Raw genomic sequence first — 24,567 nt, forward strand, 5'->3', positions numbered from 1 at the left:
CACTGAACTCAAGTCAAATAGAATTGAACAAAATGGACAAAAAGTCAACTGTGAGTTCTCAAAATTATTGTGAGGTCAAATATATCTCTCCCCCACCGCTGATACGACTTGTAATGCTGCAATCTTTATCATCTCGAAAAATGATACGGAAGTGAAAAAGATCGACTCATGCCAGAAACAAATTACAGAATTTACATACTCATCCTGATATTTTGGTCGAAAGCACACATGAGTTATTCCAATGAGGAAAAAGAATAGATTTCGGCCATGTTGTCCCTCACAATCGAAAGCCTACCGTAACCAAGGGTGTTTAGATGATCACATTGACGTCCCATACCAGCAGTGCAGTTCTCCGCTAACATAAAAGCAACACTTTCGGGAAACCAGGGGTGAGCACAGAAGGGATAAAAGTCAGAATCAAATATCCGGCAACCAGAAGCAACGCACCGGCATAAAACTCTAATGTCCGATAGACCCACATCAAATACTCACAATGTTGCCATACTGTAATCTTGTAATATCTACCACACGACATTTGAATTAAATACCGTCCGGCCCGTAGAGACATAGAAAGGTAGGAACATAGGAAATATGGTGGCCAGTCAGCCCTTCATGGCTATTCTGCCATTAAATTGCACTTTGCTGATCGTCTGCCTCAACGTCATTTCTCCACATTAACCCCATATCCCTAGATGTCTTTACCAACTATAAATCCATCGATGTCTGTCTTAAATATACGCAGTCACTGAGCCGCCACAACCCTCTGGGATAGAAGATTCCTTAGATTTACCACACACTGAGTGAGACCCCTCTTGCTAATCTCTGCCGGAAATGAGCTACTACGCATTCTGACGCCCCCTCTCGCTTCAACTGCTCCATGATCCCACCCCCGCCCACAACCAGGCAGGATAAATTAAATAATTTCGCTATTATTATTAACGGTCATGGCAGTGACTAGAAAAAGAACTGATGCGCATGTGCGATGATTTTTTTAAAAAATTGTTTCACCGTGCAGGCAACATATTGTTTGAGAATCACGCCAGCAGCCTCCGACGCAGAAAATCTACAGCAACTAAACAAATATTGTATACATGAAGCGGCGTTATTAGCACCATACATATATGTTTACGCGCTATTTTGTTCCGTCAGTCAGGTTTTACGCTCCCTCATGTTGTTTAGTCACTGTTCTTGTTAAATTGTTTAAATAATTCATTATTGGCTAAATCTGATGTATTTGTACACGGAAATAGGTACGACTGGTACAGTTGACCCTTGCTATGTCTTTCTCAACACTCTTTATTCCACGATTGAGTATCTAAATTAATCCCCATCTCATAACAGCTCACATCTCATCTTGTATCATCTGTTTCGTGGTGCCGCAATGGAAAACACCAGTTTGAACTACTTCATGCAAATATTAGCCTAATTGACTAGCTATTGTAAAATAAAGTATATGTTTCTAATTTTTAGCCCAACTTGTGAAATGTTTGTAAAAATACTGCGGTCAACTGACCCGACATGATGTATGCCACCTCGGTATTGAACTAGATTGGATGACGAGAAATATTTCAGATCTTCACTTTATCTTTGGTGCTAAGAATAAATTTCAAATTGTTTTCCACTTTGCGAGCATATCTGCAAAGTAAACAAAAAATAAAAATGAAAAAGTAACCTCTTTGTAAAGTTGCAGGTTATAACAAATTATTTCAAATGTGCAAATCTATAGAATCTACAGAAGCACAGGCTGGCTGGATATCCATTACTCAAAGCCAACTAGCGTAAGATTTCATTGCCTTTATTAGACAAATGGTTCTGTAATTTTGAGTTGAATGTTGTAAGGAGCCTTCCTGTTGACTCCCTTATATCCTATTTATTTTATTTTGACATTATCGTTTTTGCTCCATGGATGTTTAATGCAGACAAAGTACGTTTAAATCGAGCAGAGAGTGTTAGGAACTCAAAAGCTGCAAAAGAGCACACTCTGCTATGCAGGATTAGATTTTTAACAGTAGAACCCAGGCTTTATGCGCTCGAGAGGTTGATTCGGTTGGATTGATAGTGTGGTCGCCAGTTGGATTGGTAGGGTGGTGGCCAATGGACTGGCTAGGGACAGTATCTTTCCCGGTAACAGACAGCGATTGGGTCCTGCCAAGTAAGATGTTCAGAGGACGAAGCAGAAAGCTTCCGAACTCTGAAAGAGGAAACTGTGTTGGTCCCTCTTTCTCCATCTCTTTCTTTCACATGTTGACTGCTTGTTGTTTCTGTGAATTTACAGAGAAGTCACTGGACTCTAAAGGTCGAACCAACTCTCTCTCTTTGTTCTGCTGCTTACAATCGAAAGGCAGACGTCTCTAGAGCCTGATGACTCTTCAGTGAAAACCATTACAGACTGAAAGCAAAGGCATCATCCAAATATAGGCCGAGACTGAAAAGATCCAACAGTAATTGGCAGAACCCTTAAGAGTATTGAAGGCTGAGGGATCTGGGTGTACAGGTGCAGAGATCACTGAAGGTAGCAACGCAGATGGAGAGGGTAGTCACGAAGGCAAACGGTATGCATGCCTTCATTGGCGGGGGCCTTGAGTATAAAACTAGGCAAGTCGTGCTGCAGCTTTTGAACCTTAGATAGGCCATACTTGGAATATAGTGTTAAATTCTGGTCGCCACTTAACCAGAAGGATGTGGCGGCTTTGGAGGGGGTACAGAAGATGTTTACCAGAATGAAGCCTGGTATGGAGGGCATTAGAGGTGAGGGACTTAGATTGTTCTCACGGGAACAACGGAGCTTGAGGGGCGACGGAGCTTGAGGGAAGTGTACAAAAGTATGAGGGCATGGAGAAAGTGGATAGTCATAAGCCTTTCCCCAGGGTATAAGAGTAAATTACTAGGGGACATGGTTTTAAGGCACGAGGGGCAAAGTTTAGAGGAGAGTTGCAAGGCAATCTTTTTACACAGAGAGTAGTGGGTGCCTGGCAGAGGAGTTGGAAGCAGGTAAGATAGAGACGTTGAAGGGGCGTCTTAAGAGGGATACCGACTCCGGAAATGTAGATAGTTTTAGGTTAGATGAGCAGCATGGTCGGCTCAGGCTTAGAGGGCCGAAGGGCCTGTTCTTGCGCTGTACTTTTCTTTGTTTTTGTTCTTTGGAGGACATTCATCTGACATCTGGATTCTGCGGTCTCCAAACTGTCTGTTTCTCGGCGGTACGGTGGTTCACTGGCTGCGGGATTCTCTGCTCCCCCCGTCTTGTCAGTGGGAAAGCCACCCCATGCCGCCGGGAAACCTGCGGGCGAGGATGTGCTGCTGGCGGGACCAGAGAATCGCAATCATTATTTATTTTGCATCCCTTTTTGTATGTTTGCCTTCTGTGTGTATGGAGGATGGGGCGAGTTAAATGGAAGGGTTGTTAGTAATGAGACTGCAGATAACCAGTTGTATTTGTTGCTTATTTAGTTACCGTTACTTCAATAAGAAAAGATAATTGTGTTTAAATTTACAACGTTGGAGCCTGGAGTTATTGGAGACCGAAGACATCGGGTAGTTTAAAAATTAAGAGTTAATTTTAACTGTATTGCGATTCCGAGGCTGAAATTGACCGCGCACTAGCCAGTGTGTCGTAATAATGTTGTAATATTAGCAAGAGAACTTGCACAATCCTCTACTATATTTATCTCACTCAGCCTGAAGTGGCGGTGCGGCAAGGTTTCGTAATCTGATTAAAGGACTGCGCCGCGGTGGCAGGTGTGTTTAAATCTTTTCTCTTTAGGTTTCTAGTCGGGAAGATACGGTTGCCTTTCTGCAAGTGCTAATATAAAATCAACCGGTAAAACGTACTGTCAAAAATTTGTAGCATATGATAAACCATGTACTGGCCATGCATAAATGTGCCGTGAGCCAAGTGATATTAGTCACAAAAAAACAATGGGTGAATAGACAGTGGTGCGTTCTGGTGCAAGGAAGGACTTTCGCCAGAGAAAACATCTTGCCAATGAGATACAGTAGCGCAATTGACAGAACACAAACCTTTTGTTTTCTGAAGGACGAAATTCTGTCGGTGCGATTGTGTAATGTTTGTGTCACTGAACGCAATCTAACGAATGCTACTCGAGATCGCAGGAGAATAATTTGAGAAGTTGAAATAAGTTTAAAAATAAAACGTAATGCAACAAGAAGCACGATTTTCTAAACAAAAATCCGGTAAATTACTCTATGGATGTGACTAAACGTGAAAATAGGTGCTCAGTAAACTTGCCCATGACGGTGTTGGAATGTTGCAAAACTCAACTGTTGTGATGATAGTCGATGCGTTTTATTAACCAACTTTCCCTTCGGGAAACATACCTGGCTTCTGGACTATACGTGACCCACAGGGAGTCTAATACGATTGCTCTAGCATGTCCTCTGAAAAGGTTGAGTGAATAATTTATTTGAACGAAGCTTCAATGAGAAGATCCGGTAGCGCCGCCAACTCATGACAAAGCGACGAGCCCCAAATCATCAACAAAATGAGAATAAAAACATACTCAATAAGCTTCACTGATGATGTACGTTTAAACTAGTTCGCCTGCTTCAAAAATGAAGAAATCGATTTGAAACAATGTCGCTTACATTGTGCTCTGGGAAGTGAATCAGATGAGTTTTCGCTGGCACCATTGGGCCGCTAATCCGACTCGCCCTTAGCGAAATGACCATTTGTCATCTGCATTGGGCAAAATCATACAGTTAATTATTTCTGTAGCGTACTTCACCTTCACACTCATTAGAGACCAGACGAAGAATCTTGGACTTACGAACAAGGCCGTTATTACAATTATAACGGGCCTCCTCGCACAACAAACAGCTCTGCTTCCCGCGTTGTTCAATTATAATTCACATTAAGATACAGAAAATTAGCATATATCAACCAGTTTTTACTATTTATCTATGTAACTATCGATTAGATTTACACCATTCATGAATATGGGAATAATCAACCAATCGTATCAATGATTCGCAAGCTTAATTAAACCATTAAATCAATAAAAAGGCACGTAAATGTTGTCTTCCAGTTATTTATCACCGGATCCCCGTTATTAAGAATGTGAGGGCAGCACAGTGGCGCAGTGGGTTAGCCCTGCAGTCTCATGGCGCCGAGGTCCCAGGTTCGATCTCGGCTCTGGGTCACTGTCCCTGTGGAGTTTGCACATTCTCCCCTTGTTTGTGTGGGTTTCGCCCCCACAACCAAAAAGATCTGTAGGCTAAGTGGATTGGCCACGCTAAATTTCCCTATAATTGGAAAAAATTCTAAATTTAAAAAAAAGAATGTGGCTATCGTTCACCTACCTGTCTGCCTCTTCTGACTTCTCGTCCGTTTCCCAAGATAAAACTGATCTGCTGCAATAACGATTCTGGGTATTTGTGTCCTTCCAAACAGATAAAGTCGATCTTATCTTTCCTGGCCCCATCTCCAGCGAGTTGTGACCTTGGGCATGCTTCCTCTTGCTATCTTCAGCTAAACCGCTTGTGAGTGCACTACAGATCGACAGAGAAGAGTTTTAACCGTGCAGTCAGTTTTTTTAAAACTACAATTATTCGGATATAATCAGTTCCCCCTCATCGCATCCATTAAGTCGAGACAATGAAACTGGAATTGACCCACAGGGTTCGTGCAAACATGCTTATAATTTGTAGCAGACGTCATGAGTGCAAAGTAGACACAGACGGGAAGTTAAATTTACGTCATGCAATCTTATCAATATTAGTTGACTTAATTGCATTGTACAATTGGATGCATGATGCAGTACAGTATCTACCTTGTGGCCTAGATTGGGTTACACTCTTTTGTTGGCCAAGAAAGAGCAGAATTACGAACAGGATATTTTCAAGTTAACCTGAAGAATATGGGAGGACTAACGGGGCAAGGGAACACACAATGAACGATAGTACACTAGTAAGTTCAGAGGTCCAGCTGGACATTGGAGGGTGCATATACATAGAGCTATGCAGAGACCATGATAGGAAGGATTGGAGTTGTTGGGTTACGGGTATAGGGTGGATACGTAGGTTTGTGTAGGGTGATCATTGCTCGGCACAACATCGAGGGCCGAAGGGCCTGTTCTGTGCTGTACTGTTCTATGTTCTATAAGGTGGTTAAGAAAGCATATAGGATACTTGCTTTTATTAGACTAAGCGTAGAATATAAGAACAGGGAGGTTATGATGGAGGTATATAAACGGCCACTCAGGCCACAGCTGGAGTATTCTGTGCAGTTCTTGTAGCTACACTATCGGAAGGATGTGATTGCACGAGAGGGGGTGTGTGGCCATCTGAGATGGCCACCTGCAAAGGACCATGGGAATTATGGCCATCCCAGGACTCAGAAAAATACAGATATTTTGTGTCTTTGAAACGCAGGCAGCTAGACCTAATCGCAACCTCCGCTCGTTTGCATTCTAATGGCTCATTTCTCCAGAACAATAACCCTTGTGTATAAATAAACCATCTTTGAACTTGAACTGACTAACTGGTTGTGTGGGCATTTGTCCGATATACGGGAAAGCCTTGTGGTTCCGCTCTGGTCTCGAGAACGACAGATTGGCAGAATGATTAATCCTAATTGCTATTCCTGTGACTTTTGGGAGAATTATTGCTGTGTGGAGGCTGTTTGAAATCAGGATAGCACTGCGCGTGGAACGGGCAGGACGCTATATTTACTCACTTTCGCTGCCTATACTCCTGAATGAAGGCCAGTCTCTCAGATGAGGTGCTGGGGAATTTCCCGCTCCTGGGGCCTGAATCGATATTATCAGCCACAATACGTAACTTTAATCATGTGGTATCCCGTGTCATGGTCACGCGTTCAATTTCTTCATCTATGAGATCAATTCCTGACCAAACCATTCAATGCATCATTCTGATTTGCTGCAAGTGGTCAAGAAACGTTTTTAAAATCATAAGGTTCCACCTCCTTATTTAGATTCTGCGTTGCAAATTAGATGCGATATATCTCAAATCCGATCGTTGCTGCTTCTTAATTGTTTCTGTATTTTACTTATCTTCGTTATTTTTTCTCTGACGGATGCAGTTTATCGTAGTTCTTCTTTTTCTCGCCGCAAAAGTAACTTCAAACAAAATGGAGCAATTCCCTAAACTTATGACTGTAGCCAAGGGTGATAATGTTTCCATATTCAGCACATTTTGCATATATGAATATGCTCCTGAAGTTTCTTGGTGGCGACGCGGCGCGTGGATGCGCTCTTTCAGTCATGTGACATCTCATGTCATGGTCCCCCGTTTCATATACTCAGAGACCTATTTCCTGCCTAAACCATTCAGAATACATCCTCCTGTGCAGCACCTACAATTGTTTTCCTTTCCATTTACAACATGTCGATCAGAGTTACAGCTCAGTACATGGCTCTTCTGGGTCTGATGTGGCCAGGTATGTTGAGTTGTTTAATGTTGCCGTTTTAGAATGGCTTAAATGGTATTTTAAGTATACAACTGTATTGTTGTAAAAAAAAATAGTTGCTGCGCTTCTTCAATTCCACTGCTGGTGTTTCTTCATTGTTTTTGAATTTTCCTCCATTTAGTTATTTTCCTTCTCTGACGTATGCAGTTGTTATCCACGTTCTTTTCTACTTATTTCCTAGCCGCCAAAGTAACTTCGAACAAAGTGGAACAGTTCCCTAAACTCCTGACGGTAGCCAGGGGTAACAATGTTTCCATGTTCTGCACGTTTTCCATATATGAAGATGCTCCTGAAGTTTCTTGGTGGAAACGCGGCGCTGAATCTTTGCTGGAACCAGACAACAGGAAGAGATTTAGTCCAAAGAAGGGACGGAGTACATTAGAAATTCTAAATGCGAGTATTACAGACTCCGGAATGTATTACTGTAAAGTCAAACATCAACAGGTCAATATTGGGGATGGAAGTGGCTCCCAGCTCACTGTGTTTGGTAAGTGTAATTGTTCCAGGGAAAGACCGCTTTCCAACTGTGTGTGATTTATGTAATTTTAGCTGTTATTACTAGTTGAAAATCTGGCGATAACTGATTCGTTTTACACTGCTGTGGGTTTTCATAGAATCATAGAATTTACAGTGCTGATGAGGCCATTCTGCCCATCGAGTCTGCACTTGGAAAGAGCAACCTACCCAAGCCCACGCCTTCACCCTTTTCCAGTAACCCCACCTAAACTTTTGGACACAGTGGGAAAATTTCGCACAACCAATCCGCCTAACCTGCACATCTTTGGTCTGTGGGAGGAAACAGGAGCACTTGGAGGAAACCCACGGATACACGGGAAGAACGTACAGACTCCACACAGACAGTCACCCGAGGCTGGAATTGAACCTGGCATCCTGGAGCTGTGAACCAGAAGTGCTAACCACTGTGCCACCTTGCCGCACTTTTTTTTCCATTGGCCTCCATGTTTAACGACCGTTAATTCCCCATCGCCCAAGATCAATTTTATTCATTCCTCGTCCACGTTACATTCGGAAGTGCTTTTCATCCAACGAGTGTTTTTGATGCACCCAGAATTGTCACTGAACAAGATATTGAAAGAAAGATGCTGTTAAAATCTTAGTTTGAGATTAATTAATGGGATGGTATGGTCACTTTTATTGTCAACAAAAGTACCCTAATACTTCACACAGCATTTGTATTCATTGCTTTAAATTGCCATCTATTACTTTTTATGCTTAATTGTCCAAACGTTGACTTCGGTGAGACTCTTAGGCATGGGTATCAAAATAATTGAGTTAATCAGCCAAATTAAGTAGAGGTCTAATCAATCGGAATACCCGAATAAGGTAGTGGAACGGAATGACCCACTACAGTTCCTGTGCTCCCATTGAATGCAGTACACGTGTGTACATTGATTACCTTGTTTACGATACCGAACCCTCCAATGAGGCTTCTTACAGTCCATGTTAGAGGTGTTGATCTTGCCTTCAAGTCTGGTTTTCAACAAAAGTCCGAGAGCGTGCAAGATAGTAAAGATGTTAATTGCCCATGTTGAGGACCTCTGTCGTTGGCCAATTCGACCTTCATACACTCGAAACCAATAATTGCAGACGGGCTGTCACCGAACGTTCCTGTAAATGGCTGGGTTCGATCTTGTTAATCATGTTTTCCATTTCCATTCCCCAAACTTCAATGGAATTTAGAAGAAGGCAGCAGACAGCAGTACCCTCATTCGTTTGCATGGACAATCTACAGCATTACCTATCACAAGTGGATTGGCCATGCTAAATTGCCTCTTAATGTTCGAAGATCTGCGGGTTAGGTGGGTTGGGCATGATCTAAGCTTACCATCATGGGAATGGGACGGGGTAGTGGGCCTCGCTAGAGTGCTCGTTCGGAGGGTCAGTGCAGAGTCGTTGGACCGAATGTCCTAATTTTCCACTGGAGAGATTATATGCTGGTGATACTTAATGAGATCCAAGGCAAACAAATATCCTTAAATTGATCATTTGTTATTGGAACAGAGCCGAATAAATAGACACATAATGAAAATAATGTTAAGGATAGCGTTCGTAATAAATTAACAAACTACTTCAACTTATTAAAGGGCATTTGCTTCCAGATATGTTGCGTCAGGTGATCTAATAATATTAGGTAGATAGGCAACTGATAGAAATATCATCGCTTCAGGCAATACGAATTCAACACATCAAATGGAGGAGAGCAGAAAACATTTAAAATATACATTCGAAGTGAGATATGCAATTACATTTACTTCATCTGAATGGGTGCAGTTATCGACAAAGCCATGACAATTGCCAATATTACACTTTCATGACAAAACTAGTATTCCAACCCTCAATTCTTCTTCTGGAGAAAGCACCTGAGGTGAAAACTGCACGATGTGGAAACTCCAGCACAGACACTGAGATGTTGTCCTCAAAATTAGTGCAGAATTATAATCTGCACATTTTAAAACAAGGCTGGAGTCTATATTGACATTATTATAATATAATAAACTTCATTGTCACAAGTAGGCTTACATTAACACTGCAATGAAGTTACTGTGAAAAAACCCTCGTCGCCACATTCTGGTGCCTGTTCGGGTACACAGGGAGAATTCAGAATGTCCAATTCACCTAACAGCACAGCTTTCGGGACCTGTGAGAGGAAACCCACGCAGACACGGGGAGAACGTGCAGACTCCGCACAGACAGTGACCCAAGCCGGGAATTGAAGCACAGACCCTGGCGCTGTGAAGCAACTGTGTTCATCACTTCGGTGACACACGGGTGTTCACAGTCAAAATAAAATATGGTTGGTATTACTTGAAATATTCGAAAATCGAATTGATTTGAAATAGGCACAGAAAATTGTATACGATATCATGAACAATGTTAATTACGGGAAAGACGATTGTGTTGCACTGTTATTTGCATACATTTAGAGCTGAATTGTCTTCTGAGACATTGCTGCTAACCGCAAACCTGCTCCAGGACCTGCTGTTCCCATTCAGAGCAGTGACCCGTCTCTCCCTGCATGCTATCAATACTTGGAGATTCATCCTCCCTGTATATCGTTTGTAATACATCCGAATACTTTGCCGTGCGCCGCTTAACAATTTTGATATAAATATAAACTCAAGAGTTTAGAAGTCATAAAATGGATAACTGTTGTCACTGCAGAAGTGTAACATCAAAGTTGCGGCATACAAATGTCAATGCGTTCCTTTAAATTAAAAACAGCATTCTATTTTCCTGTTCAAGTTCCTCCAACGCCATTGAAAATGCTTCCGATTGAAGAGAATTCAGCGACTTCTCTGAAGTTCGAATGCAAAACGGCTGCCTTTTACCCGGAATATTTCAGAATCTCCTGGCAAAGAGATGGTGTGGAAATTCTGACCGGAATAGAAACTGTGAAAAACGAGACAGCGGAGGGTCTTTTTGAGGTTTCCAGCTCTTTGGAAGATGCAAGGCCTGTCCTGAATGGAGTAGTTTATACCTGTCTGGTATCCCATATCTCCCTTAAGGTGCCCGCCAGTGTCAGCTACACCGTCATTCAAGGTAAGATTGGAAACAGTTACAGGATTAAGCGCCGGAAAGGCTGCAACCTTAGTTACTTGTTAGACATGCATCTGATCAGCTATTAAAACTCGAATATACAGGGTAAATGTGGAGCGTATTTACCCACAATGTCACATCAATGGGAATGAATTAAAATAATCAAGGTAGTTTGTCGCTGAAGGAGGGAGAATTTCTCCCTGAAAAGATCTGAAACTGGAGGTTGATGTGCGAACGGCACAAAAACTTAAAGCTGTTTCTTAGTCAAATTCTTGCCAAATGAAATTAACTTAAAATGGATCAGTTTTAGTGGAGACACTTTTATTTAGGACAGTTCCTGTGTGGAACTTCAGCTAATATTTTTGAAGGGAATTTTCTCTATGATGCATATTCCTTTGTGTATTCATAACTTATTTCTAGCTTATGCAAACATAAACATTTCAGAATACCCTCTTTTACCTGGATTTACTTTATTCGCATATGACCTTCCCTCTTTCAGTCGTTTGCAAATTGCGGAGTTGAGGAATTGGTTCTAAATCTATTTTGGTGGCAATTGTGGTTGCAGACCTCTTACTCCAATAAACAAAGTTAATTGAAGTTATCAGCACTAAGGGTGTTGAATAACGGAGGAAATTACAGTGTTAGTACCGAGAATTTGGCACTTGATCCGTATGTTACTGAGAACGTGTGTGGCTAGATGGGAGCCGATCAAAGCTACCAGATCTGAAAATCAAGAATCCTAAAGCATATGTGGCATCCTGATGAAGTTAGTAGTGCGGGCAAAAAAACAGGCTGATTGTCAGAGATAGCTGAGCTGGTGTTGCGTGGCGGACTTGTCGTGTCCCATGTTGTTTTAAAAAAGGGCCCAAAAAGGCGCTTCTTTTTTTTGTACCCGGTCAAATATATTTCAAAGGCTATTTGTTTAGGAGTTGTTTTTCTCTATTTCTCATAAAATTAACAGAGAGAACAGAGCAGAATCCTACCCCAAAATGGACATCATTGTCCTATATTAATTATACAACCGTTATGTGGAGTTAAAAAAAGAAGCTAACGATCGACAAGATGGCTTAGCCACCAAAACAGGCTGCCTCGGAAGGTGGAATGCGCCACGGTACACGCTCACGTGGTGCTCATTTTGCCGAGTATATTTTGAGGTTATCATCGTACGGTAATTCAACTTTAGAAATGTAGAATCGGTCCCAAATTTAGAGTAACAATTTTGTGGATCCCTTTCCGTGTCTAAAAGCTAATACTATTTGTTTCCATTCGGCAATACTTATATGAGCTAATTGATGTGTATCTTTTAATCCCGTATTGTAGATCACAGTTTCCGCAACGTGGTGATTACACGGCTTGTTCTGGGTTTTTTGGTCATTCTTGGATTGCTGGGTATAATTGTGGACCATGTAACATATGTTCGACTGAAGGTGAGAGGACGTAATTTTTTATTCAATAAACTACATTCAAAGTCCATACACAGGTAGCATTGGTAGGCTAGAAATGCGAAATGTGATTCTGCCCGACGTTGTTGACGTAATTTAAGATTAATGGTCCTAAACCTTGCTGTCAAATAACAGACAACATAAAAGATCGACACTTTTAACACACTTTTCCTGTTAAGTGCTGCTGAAAAGTTACAGGCATGAAACGTTAACCGTTCCCTTTCCACACATGTAGCCTGAGCAGCCAAGTATTTTCAGCATGTTCAGTTTTTATTTCGAATTTTATTAATTTCCACATTTATTTCAGTTTCGTGCAGAATAAGTGAAGTAATAAACATCGAACGTGAATGTTAAGCATTGGCTTCGTGTTCGCTCCTTTCATTAAACAGGTTCTGGTTTCAAATTGTCGCTGAGATGCTTGAGCACCAAACAGCGGCTAATACTTCAGCGCAGCACTGCTGGAAGTTGAATCTTTTTTCAACACCTTAAACTGAGGCCCCTCTGCTCTGTCCGGTGGTCGTAAAGACCCCATAGGACATTTTCGTAGCTGAGTGTTGGAGAACTCGCCGGCGACTTGATCAGTATTTAACTCTGAATTGCTTCACTGAAACCGATTCGTTCTTCATTTAGTTCAGTATTCTTTGCCGTTAGGAACGCACCGTGTTTTTTTTAAGCACGCATTGCACTTCCAGTGGCCGTGAAAGATGTGATATCAATGCTAACCCTTTACTCGATTTTGCAAGATGTTTATGCATGGTTGAATAATTAATAACACGGGCGCCGCTTTCCCAGTACTATTTTCCAGTGTTGCGTAAAACTGCAAAAATTGAGATAGAGTTATTTCATTTCCTATGTATACTCCTGAAGGTGAACTATTTCCGTGTGGGCACTGTATGAAGTTAGGCTCTTTGTTTTCCTTCTGAACGCACGGTGTTTAGCTGGGATGACCACAATCCTCTCGCTCCGCCATATCTTGCTTCAATTTTACCCGCTAAGCCGTCAGCATCACATGGTTGAGCTGGGAATCTTCCTCGCTCGATTAGAATTTAAGGATCTGGAGCAGAATGCAATGTTAGTTTCTCTCTCGCTCTCCCTGAAAACACAAGCAGGATTATCTGTTGCAGAACCAGTAGCATTTAATACAAGACACAGATGAGATGTAACCAAGCTTCTTCTCAACTGTTTGGCTTTGTGGATACTCACGTGCTGTACGCGTCTTTCCTCAGTGTTAAAATGTGATTTTTTTTTTTACATGTGCAAGTGAGCACTGAATACCGAGTGAGTGCGGTCATTTTGAAATTATCTATTTAAATTATCTATTTAACTAAAAATACTGTCCATGATGGACTGTATTTTTATTTAAATGTCATTCTATGGCACGGGTACTTGTGGCTTCACAGCGCCGGTGTCCCAGGTTCGATTCTCCGCTGGGTCACTGTCTGCACGTTCTCCCCGTGTCTGCGTAGGTTTCCTCCCGGTCCTCCGGTTTTCTTCCACAGTCCAAAGACGTGCAGGTTAGGTGGATTGGACATGCTAAAAAAATGCCCTTAGCGATCAACAAAAAAAGGTTGGGAGGGGTTATTGGGTTACGGGGATAGGGTGGAAGTGAGGGCTTAAGTGTGTCGGTGCAGACTTATGTTCTATGTTTTATGTTCTATCTGTGCAGGTTGGGTGCTGTTACGCGGTAGGGTGGGGAGTGACCATAGGTAAGAGTCTCTTTCCGAGGGTGGATGCAGACTCGATGGGCCGGATGGCCTCCTTTTGCATTGGAGGTATTCTATGGAATAAATAAAAATCAACCAGGTCCGACTTAGGTAATCAGGAGTTAACATTATTTATATATTTCTTTAACGTCTTTATGAAAAATGATGGACCACACAATAACATACAGACAATAATCAGAGATTCGCCGAAAGCCATTGAAAACACAAATGCAAGTTTTGGAATCTGATGTTTTGTAACTTTGAAAATGGTGTCATATTTATCTAAATTAAGTGTTCACCGATCCTGGTTCTATTTATTACAGGGCTATTTGAATAATTATTGTCGAATTACAATGAAATTGCGCAATTGGAGGCAGTCCCGGTAATTTAGTAATAGTTTCATATTGTTCCAAATGAGTGTGCATCTGTGAGTCTGGAAATATTGATGTCTTGCTTAATGTATTGGGATATTGATGATGAAGGGATTACATCGGAACTGTGTGTGTATATAAAGAAGGAGGAATATAACTAAAATAAACCGTTTTGTTCAGAAACTCTCTTCCATTCCCTTTTCCGAAAGCTAGCGATTTGAAACAAACCTGTTGAACTTTAACCTGGTGTTGTAAGACTTCTTACTATTATTTTTTAATAGTCAGGTAAAGATCGGCTGATAATCTCCGCCTTGGTTGTTCATAACTACGCAAGCTCAACACGTTAGCCTTTGGGAAAGAGACACACGTGATCAGATAGAGGCGGGAAACAAAACAGAAGAGCCACAGGAAGCAAGGACCAAGATGAAAGAGCTGCAATTGAGACGGATCAATGGTTCATGCAGCATTCGCTTACAGCCACTTTACGTAGCATTTCGTGACCCTATTTTCCAGTAACATTAGAATATAAAAATACAATTGTTAGTTGACCCCGTGCACAAATAGAGCTAAATGCATTCTATGTAATTGCATTAACACGAATTTAGACATGGCCGTCAGCCAATCCACATACGGATTTTTAGGAGGGCTGGCACATATCCTGATGTATGAATCTCATCAATTGACATTTAAAGAAAATAAATGTAATTGTTCACATTTATAAGCATCACAATACTTTACATAAGGAAACCTTTCATATATATTTATGCCGAAACCATTGGAAATGACAGAGAGAGACATTCTTGTTCAACGAATTTATATTTGAAGAGTATTTCAGGACCTTTAACACTATTCCGTGCTGGTTGCAATTCTGTCTCTGTCGACAGTCAGTCTGTGAAAACTGCAGCCGTTCAAGAAGGCAGCAAAAAACCACCATTAGGGATGGACAACAAACGCTGGCCCAGCCAGAAACGCTCTCATTCCAAGAACGAACAAAAACAATGTGAAGGAATGTTGTCTTCTCCATTTTCTCCTTTCCTGGATACCTAAAACCAAGTCTCTATCTCCCTCTTTTGGGTGTTCAGCAGATTGCAAAATATCTCATAATTATTTCAAATAAATGAAAAATGAAATTAAAATCGCTTATTGTCACAAGTAGGCTTCAATTAAGTTACTGTGAAAAGCCCCTAGTCGCCACATTCGGGCGCATGTTCGGGGAGGCTGGTACGGGAATTGAACCGTGCTGCTGGCCTGCCTAGGTGTGCTTTAAAAGCCAGCGATTTAGCCCAGTGTGCTAAACCAGCCCCTAAGAACAAAACATTCTTCAGAGCTTAAAATGAATAAATAATGGAGACTTTTATCAATACAAATGTCTGCCTTTAGGGTCTTCTGCTCTAATTGACTACCTAGTTGCCAAGTTATGAATTTCACTTCAAATTTAACTACTTTTTCAGTGGATTGCAATGGAATGTCATGTGTAGGTGACAACGGTGCCACATCAATGCCAATTCACCACTTTCCTTTACAGTTATTAGCGTGTAGTCGTGTGGTAGCCATGATGTGGAGATGCCGGCGTTGGACTGGGGTGAGCACAGTAAGAAGTCTTACAACACCAGGTTAAAGTCCAACAGGTTTGTTTCAAACACGAGCTTTCGGAGCACGGCTCCTTCTTCAGGTGAATCTCATTCTTCAGGTGAATCAGATTCATTCACCTGAAGAAGGAGCCGTGCTCCGAAAGCTCGTGTTTGAAACAAACCTGTTGGACTTTAACCTGGTGTTGTAAGACTTCTTACTGTAGTCGTGTGCACATTTTTGTATTAAAAATATATTCAGTTAGCTATATTTGTATAATCAAATATCATATTGTAAATTGAGAATGCTCGATGTTAATTAAAACTGAATATTAAACGTTTCAGTTAACCGTAACAGCGAATCGTGAGAATATGAGTCCAAGCCAAATAGTGAGAGGAACGGTACTAATGTAAATTGGACTCAAGCAGTGATCTCAGATCGCAACCAGCTATCGTCTCGTCAAACGTGTTGTTTCCCACACCGAAACTGGCAAACTGGATTAGTTTGAGAATAACTTATTGCTAAAGTTTAACCAAAATAAAATGACGGCAATTTGCATCAGGAAAAGTAACGAAAGCATTCAATTGTCTTAATTCTTCAAAGGGGTTATCTCTAATATGGAATATTCCACGATTTCTGCAACCTTACCATATCAGTTGCCATGACTAAAATGTATGCATTTGCAAGTGTTTTGCCGGACTAGGTGTGTCTGCATGTGTTGATTTGTGTCTCTGCGTGTGTTGCGGAGATATCCAAATGGACATATTTCATCCTCACATGACACATGCAAGTGGAAGTAAATGTCGAGGAAACAAGAATGGAGACTCTAGATAACAAACCATCTGATCCACCAATGTATTATACCAGATTTCAACCACCCTCTGGTTGAAAAAGCTTTCCCTCGCATCTCCTCTACACCTCCTGCTCATTACCTTAAACCTATGTCCCCTGGTTATTGATCCATCAACTAAGGGGAAAAGTACTTTCCTACCCACCCTATCTATGTCATTCAAAATGTTATACACCTCTATCAGGTCCCCTCTCAGCCTTCTCAGTTCCAGGGAAAACAACCTCAGCCTTTGCAGTCTCTCTTGATAGTGAAACACTACAGCCCAAGCAACATCCTGGTAAGTCTTCTCTGCACCCTCTCCAGCGCAATCATTTCCTTCCTATAGTGTTGTGACCAGAACTGCACACAGTACTCCAGCTGAGGTCCAATCAGCATTTTATACACTTCCAACATAAGCTCCCTGCTCTTATATTCAATACCGTACAAAGGATAAAAACCCATAAGCCGTTTTACCCACCTTATCTACCTGTCCTCCTGTCTTCATAGGTCAGTGGAGATATATAACAAGGTCCGTTTGAAACTCTGTACTTCCTAGGATCCGACCATTAATTGTATATTCCCTTGCCTTGTTAGTCCTCCCAAAATCCATTACCTCACACGTTTCCACAAAGAATTTAGCCAAATTTTAAAAACAGGATCTCCCTTTGACAAAACCATGCTGACTATCCTTGCTTTTTAAAAATTCATTTACGGAATGTGGGCACCGCTGGTTAGGTCAGCATTTATTGCCCGTCTCTAATTTCCCTTCAGAAGGTGGTGCTGAGTCCCTTCTTGAACCTCTGCAGTTCTTCAGGGTATAGCTACACTCACTATGCTGTTAGGGATAGAGTTCCAGATTTTTGTCCCAGATTAATCCATGCCTCCTCAAGTGGACACATATTATAGCCCTAAGAATGTTTTTCAGTAGTTTCCCTACCACTAAAGTTAGACCCATTGGCCTGTACTTTGCTGGTTTGTCTCTACTTCACTTCTTGAATAATGGGGCCACATTTGTTGTCCTCCAGTTCTTCGCCCGTGACCAGAGAAGATTTGAATTATTTTTTTCAGAGCCACGGCAATCCCTCCTTTGCCAGTTATAACTGTTAATTCCTCCTCCCTCTCAATGTTAAGTCGTTCAAGAAAATCACAATATGCCTCCCTGATTTTTATAGTTACATCATCCTTCTCCGTAGTGAACACAGATGCAAAGTACGCATTTAAAACCTCACCTGTATCTTCTGTGCCATACAAAAAATTCCACCTTGGTCCCTTATGGGGCCAATTCTAACCCAGTCAATCTTCTGCTCTTACTATACTTAAAACACCTTTTTAGTTTTCTTTGTTTTACCCACCGTTGCTTTTTCATGCCCCTCTTCATTCTCCTTTTTATAGGTGGCTCCCTGCACTTTCTATACTCTTCTAGCGTTTCTGCTGTTTTAATCGGGTATCTGCCATGGGCCTCACTTTCTATTGATATAGGGCCTGAAAGACATATCTGCTTGACTGCCTGTGCACTAGGTGATAAGTGAACCATAAGAGAGAAAAATCGACTACCTATTACAGATGCTCCTTTGCAGCATGGCCAGTGCAATTGCCACTGCACAGTAGTTATGGAGACGAAACCCCATATTTACACTGACAACGAATCCCATTGTGTTATGTCACTGTTTCCTTCATTAGGATTCCTGGGTATACCCTGCCCCAGCGGCAGCACTGACCAACCCCTCCCCCCAAAAAAGTGGCGGCATTGTAGTTTGCAGTCTGTAGGAATGAACACTGCTCAGTCCTTACTGAGACAAAGCTACATCTTTACATCAACGACACCTCAGTTTGTTCTGTGAAACTAGCAACTGTGCTAAATAAGAAGGTTTTGGAACAGAGTTAGGATATCAGAATCGAGCAGCCACGAAATACTGTGCACCATTAGTGGCAGCAAAATTGTATAAACCATAGCCTGTAACATCACAGCCCAGCATATCCCTGACTGTACCATTGCCGTGAAGTCAGTCAAACAACCTTGTGCCAGGAGGAAGAGAGGAATGTAACCCAGCAACAGCACGCTTCCCCAAATACCCGGTGCTGATTGGGCGAAGGCAACATGCGTGTCAAGCAGTGGAGACAGATTATAATAGAAAGAGCTAAGCGATCCAACACCCAATGGTTCAGAGAAGGGCTTTGCCAAATTCATTTGTGAACGTTGCAGACAATTAGAGGAGAAGGCTACAGAGACATCCCCATCAATCATGGGAGAGCCAACATCTCCATGCCAAATATCTGAGTGTTTGCAGCCACCTCAAGCCAGAAGTACCGAGGGGATGATTCAACTTGGTTTATTTCTGAGGTCCCAAACATCAGAGGTGCCAGTCTTCAGCTAACTCAAATCGCCCCATGTTATATCAAGAAACGACTCCATGTATTGAATGTGAACCTCTCAGCTGCAGGTGTGAAAACCAATGCTAGAGAACCAGCTCTATTACAAGTCAAGTTGTTGTGGTACGCCTACAATACAGGCATTTATTGGGCAATGTGGGAAATTTCCCAGATATATGCCACCAACAAAAAAGGCTCATTATAATTTCCAAATTGCCATCCCATCAATTTACTCCCCATCATTAGAAATGTGCTGGAAGTTGTGGTGGAGTGTTTTTATGTATTCAACAAATATGACCTCTCCTTCGATAGCTCAGCTGGTAGTGCGGAGGACTGTAGATGATTAAAACTGACATCCTTAGGTCGCTGGTTCAATTCCGGCTCGAAGGAAGTCCCCTTCCATTTTTGGGGCCTCACGGTAGCATGGTGGTTAGCATCAATGCTTCACAGCTCCAGGGTCCCAGGTTTGATTCCCGGCTGGGTCACTGTCTGTGTGGAGTCTGCACGTCCTCCCCGTGTGTGCGTGGGTTTCCTCCGGGTGCTCCGGTTTCCTCCCACAGTCCAAAGATGTGCGGGTTAGGTGGATTGGCCATGCTAAATTGCCCGTAGTGTAAGGTTAATGGGGGGATTGTTGGGTTACGGGTATACGGGTTATGTGGGTTTAAGTAGGGTGATCATTGCTCGGCACAACATCGAGGGCCGAAGGGCCTGTTCTGTGCTGTACTGTTCTAAATTCTAAATTCTAAATGAGCATTGCTGGCTGGAGAAGAATCTATTACCCATCACAAATTGCCCTCCAGAAGGTGGTGATGATCTACCTTCTTCAACCGTTGCTGTCCATACTCTGCTAGGGAGGGAGTTCCACGATTTTGAACTGGCGACAGTGACTGATCGGCGATTACGTTCTGCATCAGGATTGTGTGCAGCTTGGAGGGGAACTTGCAGGTGTTGTGTCCCCATCCACCTGCTACCCTTGTTCTTCTAGGTCTCAGTGGTGTTAGTTTGGAAGGTGCTGTCCAAGGAGGTTGGGGTGTTGTTACAGTGCATCTTGTAGATAGGCTATTAAGGAATACCAACTTGGCAATCAGCTGGCCACCAATGCTCAGTTTAAGTTCCGCCAGGATCCCTCGGCCTCAGACCTCATTATAGCGTTTGTGCAAACATAGACCAAAGTGCGGAATTCCAGAGGTGCAGCGAAAGTGACTTCCCCTGATGCCAAAACAGCATTTTTTTCAAGTTTAACATCAAGAAACTGGGGGATTAAAATAAATGGGATTCAAGAGGAGAACCTTTGTTTATTGGAATCATATCTCGGACAAAAAATGTGGCTGTTGGGGGGCAATCTTCTCTGACCTATGGCAAGACGTCAGGAACTCCTGTAGGTGAATTGATGTCACATGATTAGTTTTAGTTCAGTGTAATAATGTCTCTGATTAAACTTCTCGTGAATGTCAGTTTTAGCAACATGTGACTGTATTAGCTTCACTTTGCAGGAGATTGTCGTCTTCAAGGTTGAATGATCAGCTCAAATTTGTTATCAGCAAAAATGCTGGCAGGATGTTATGGGTACAAGGGAAGGAAGTATAACATCAGATGTTCCTTATGTTAGTTTAGCTCATAGGTTTGAAGAAGAAGTCATTACCTTTAACTTTGAATTAGAGTTAAAATGTGTGATAGTATGTGGTCCGTTGTAATAGTATAGTTATTTAGATCATCATTATTCAACGCCATGTATTAACTAAACGTATAAGGACACTGGTTTAGAACGTCACATTTTAAACTGTGACTATTGCTATACACTTATATTGTGTTCTCACTCTTGCAACTTTAAATACAACTTGCATTATGACTTTCTGCATCACTACTTCATAACTTTCGGTATTAGATATACATAGTCTTAAGCTGTAAATAACTCTGTCACTTTAGTCTTTGTTCTAACATTGAAGTGACTAATTCCGAACCCCAATATCTACAGAGTAAAGGACAGGGACTCTAATGCAGTCACTGATAAGGATCTTATTCAGTGAGTGACTTGCGCTAGTTAAGCAAATCCCAAGACGACGCATTCAAGGCGCCATTCCTAAGGAAATCACAGGATAGTTCCACAATCCTAAATAAATGGACAAGGAAGATACAAGAAAACATATTTTGATCTTAGCAAGAGGTGACAAAAACAAACATTAATGAGAGGCATGGTGCCGCAAGTAATTGACAGCTGAGATGGCAAGTCGGAGGATAAAGCGAAATGACATCATAAAATGAACACCACCCTCGAGAAACCAATTAGAAATTGACCATGCCATCAAGAGCAATCTGATATTGATCATGCACCCGTTCAGCCAATTAACAATAAGCCTTGCCTCATTCAAGCCAGTCCGAAAACAATAGTATCACCGATAATGCTGTGCGATGTGGCTTGAGGGGGTGAATAAAGAACTGCTTACAGTGAGCAAGGCGTGCACGAAGTTTCGAAGTGAACTTTGCAGAGTTTTCGGTCAACAGCAAAGCAGAAGACCCACAGAGGTTACGGGCAAAGAAGGGAAGTCGAGTGTCGCCTCGCACCGAGTCGAACCGGAAAGCAAGAGCTGTAGTACGGCCGTCAATTCGCTGCCCTGCTTTGCTACATATTAATTCATAACAAGTTTCCTGAGTTACTTTGTCTCCTGCATTGGGGCAGTACGGTAGCATAGTGGTTAGCACAAGTTGCTTCATAGCTCCAGTATGAAGCTTCTGCACCCCAGTACACAACGTATACACCAGGATTGACTTCTTTGTGGTGGGGAAATCGGTGTTTCCAGGGCTGGTCAAAGCGGAATACTCAGCAATCGTAATCTCCGACCACGCTCTACATTACATAGTTGTGAGGTGAGAGATGGGCAAGGCACAACGCCTCACATGGAGGTTGTACACTGCCCTAATAGCCGACACGTCTTTCAGCGAAAAGGTATCGCAGGCCCTAGTGGAGTATACGGAAAGCAACCAAAACGGGGAGGTCTCACCCTCCACATTCTGGGAGGCGCTAAAGGCCTTAATTAGAGGGGAAATTGTCGCCTTCAAAGAGCGAAGAGTCAGGGCAGAAAGGACGGCTAGGCAGCAGTTGGTCGACTCCATACTGGAAGCAGTCCGTAAATACTCTGAGGCACCAACCGTAGAGCTCCTGGCAGAGTGGAAAAAGCCACAAATGGAATTTGACCTGCTCTCCACGAGTAAAGCTGTGCATCAACTCCACCAGGTATGGGGGACCCAATGCAAATACGGAGACAGAGCCAGAGGCCGGCTGGCACACCAGCTGAGAACACAGGCTGCCACCAGAGAGATTGCGCAAATTTGCGGCAACAGAGGCACATTGGAAACAGACCCAGAAAAGTTCAACAAAATCTTTCAGGTCTTTTACCAAGGGTTGTACACCTCGGAGCCCTCAACAGGGTCTCGGGGATTAAATGGTTCCTCGATGGACTGGACATGCAAGTTGTGGGGGAAGACAGAAAACGGGGCCTGGAAGCACCACTAGAACTGGGAGAGAGCATGGAGAGTATTAGCTCCAAGCAGGCGGGGCAGATGCTGGGAGCAAATGGGTTCCCGGCGGACATCGACAAAATATTTGCGACAGCCCTGGCCCCGCATCTGCGGGAGATGTTCACAGACTTTATGGCAAGCGGCACACTGCCACCTACACTTGCACAGGCCTCAATATCGCTAAACCTAAGAAATACAAAGACCCAACAGAATGCGGGTCATACAGACCTGTCTCATTACTAAACATAGACGCCAAAATACTGGCCAAGATTCTCACCAAAAGGCTGGAGAGCTGTTCCCAGATATGATTGCAGAGGGCCAGGTGGGCTTTGTAAAAGGTAGACAACTAACATCGAACATCAGGTGCCTGCTTGTGGAGAGAACACCAGAGATGATTATCTCCCTGGAGGCAGAAATGCTCTTTAACAGAATCGAGTGAAAGTACCTCATACAGGTACTGGGGCGGTTCACGCTTGGGTCAGGATTCACCTACTGGGTGAAGCTCCTGTACAGCGCTTCCATGGCGAGAGTATGGACAAAAAACACCCAGCACAGGGGCAGCAGGCAGGGATGCCGGATGTTCCCACTGCTGTTCGCCCGAGCGATCAAACCACTAGAGATCACTCTCTGAACAGCAAAAAACTGGATGGGAATCCCAAGAGGGGCAGGAGTACAGAGTCTCACTTTGAGCAGATGTCCTACCTGCTCCTCTACATCTCAGACCATAAAGCAACATGGGAAGAATCAGTACACTCCTGGAACTGTTTGGTGCCTTCTCGGGCTACAAACTCAATATGAGCAAATGCGGGATGTTCCTGATGAACCTTCAATGGGGTGGGACAGCGCTGGAGGGACTCCGTTTAAACAAGCCCGACGCAAATTCCGCTACCTGGGGATCCAATTCACTCACGATTGGGTGGGGGTTCACGTAGAACCTGACCAGTCTGTCAGAGGAAGTCAAAAAGGACCTGCAAAGATGAAGCACACTCCCACTCTTCCTTGTGAGGAGAGTGCAGATGATCAAAATGAACATCCTGCCAGGTACCTCTTCCAACTTGGATCTATCCTGAACTATATCCTCAAGGCCTTTTACAACTCACTGGACAAGACAATCTTGATGTTTGTAGGGGGGGAATGGAAGAATGCTAGGATCCCAATGAAGGTCCTATAGAAAGGAAAGTCCAGGGGAGGGCTAGACTCCCAGTGCCACTCGGTAGCGACTGCAGAAAGAGTAATGGGATGGATTAGGGAGCCAGAAGCCAGGTGGGTGTGCACAGAGGATGCCTCCTGCATGGGGACATCGCTCCTGGTCTTCGCCATGGTGGCACTCCCATTCCCACCCAAAAAACACTCCAGCAGCCCAGTGGTGGTAGGCAGCTTCCAGGCCTGGAACCAATTACGGAAGCAATTCGGCCTGTCCACAATATCCGACAAAGCCCCTCATCTGCGACAACCATAGGTTTGTGCCAGTGTTCACTGATGCCACCATTAAAAGGCAGAGACAGGACGGAGTACACTGACAGCCAGGGATCTATACACTGACGACAGGTTCACAACACTGGATGAACTGATGGAGAGATTTCAACTAGCTACAGGCAACAAACACAGATACCTGCTGCTTAACAACTTCCTACGGAAGGAGACAAGGATGTACCCATGACCACCGTGACAGACACTACTAGAGGAAATACTGGACGCAAGCATTCTAGGTAGAGGAAACTGTAATGGCATGCATGAACGACTGGTAGGAAGGGCTGACACT

At 42.9% G+C, this 24,567-nt stretch overlaps 1 protein-coding gene and 1 non-coding gene across 2 annotated transcripts; both read left to right on the forward strand.

Moving 5' to 3' along the window:
• The first annotated feature begins 7,349 nt into the window (after nt 1–7,349).
• Nucleotides 7,350–14,868, forward strand: LOC119970897 (natural cytotoxicity triggering receptor 3 ligand 1-like). The gene is made up of 5 exons (XM_038806005.1): nt 7,350–7,417; nt 7,629–7,934; nt 10,712–11,008; nt 12,326–12,432; nt 14,803–14,868. Exons 1-5 carry the CDS (start codon nt 7,363–7,365, stop codon nt 14,866–14,868), a joined length of 831 nt encoding a protein of 276 aa, XP_038661933.1. The 5' UTR covers nt 7,350–7,362.
• Nucleotides 14,869–19,591: 4,723 nt separating this feature from the next.
• On the forward strand, nt 19,592–19,679 carry trnay-gua. Its single transcript is given in 2 exon segments — nt 19,592–19,628; nt 19,644–19,679. It is a non-coding gene; the product is annotated as a tRNA-Tyr (tRNA).
• Nucleotides 19,680–24,567: the final 4,888 nt, after the last annotated feature.

The sequence above is a fragment of the Scyliorhinus canicula genome, chromosome 9, assembly GCF_902713615.1.
Source record: "Scyliorhinus canicula chromosome 9, sScyCan1.1, whole genome shotgun sequence".
In the NCBI taxonomy this organism is placed as follows: Eukaryota; Metazoa; Chordata; class Chondrichthyes; order Carcharhiniformes; family Scyliorhinidae; genus Scyliorhinus; species Scyliorhinus canicula.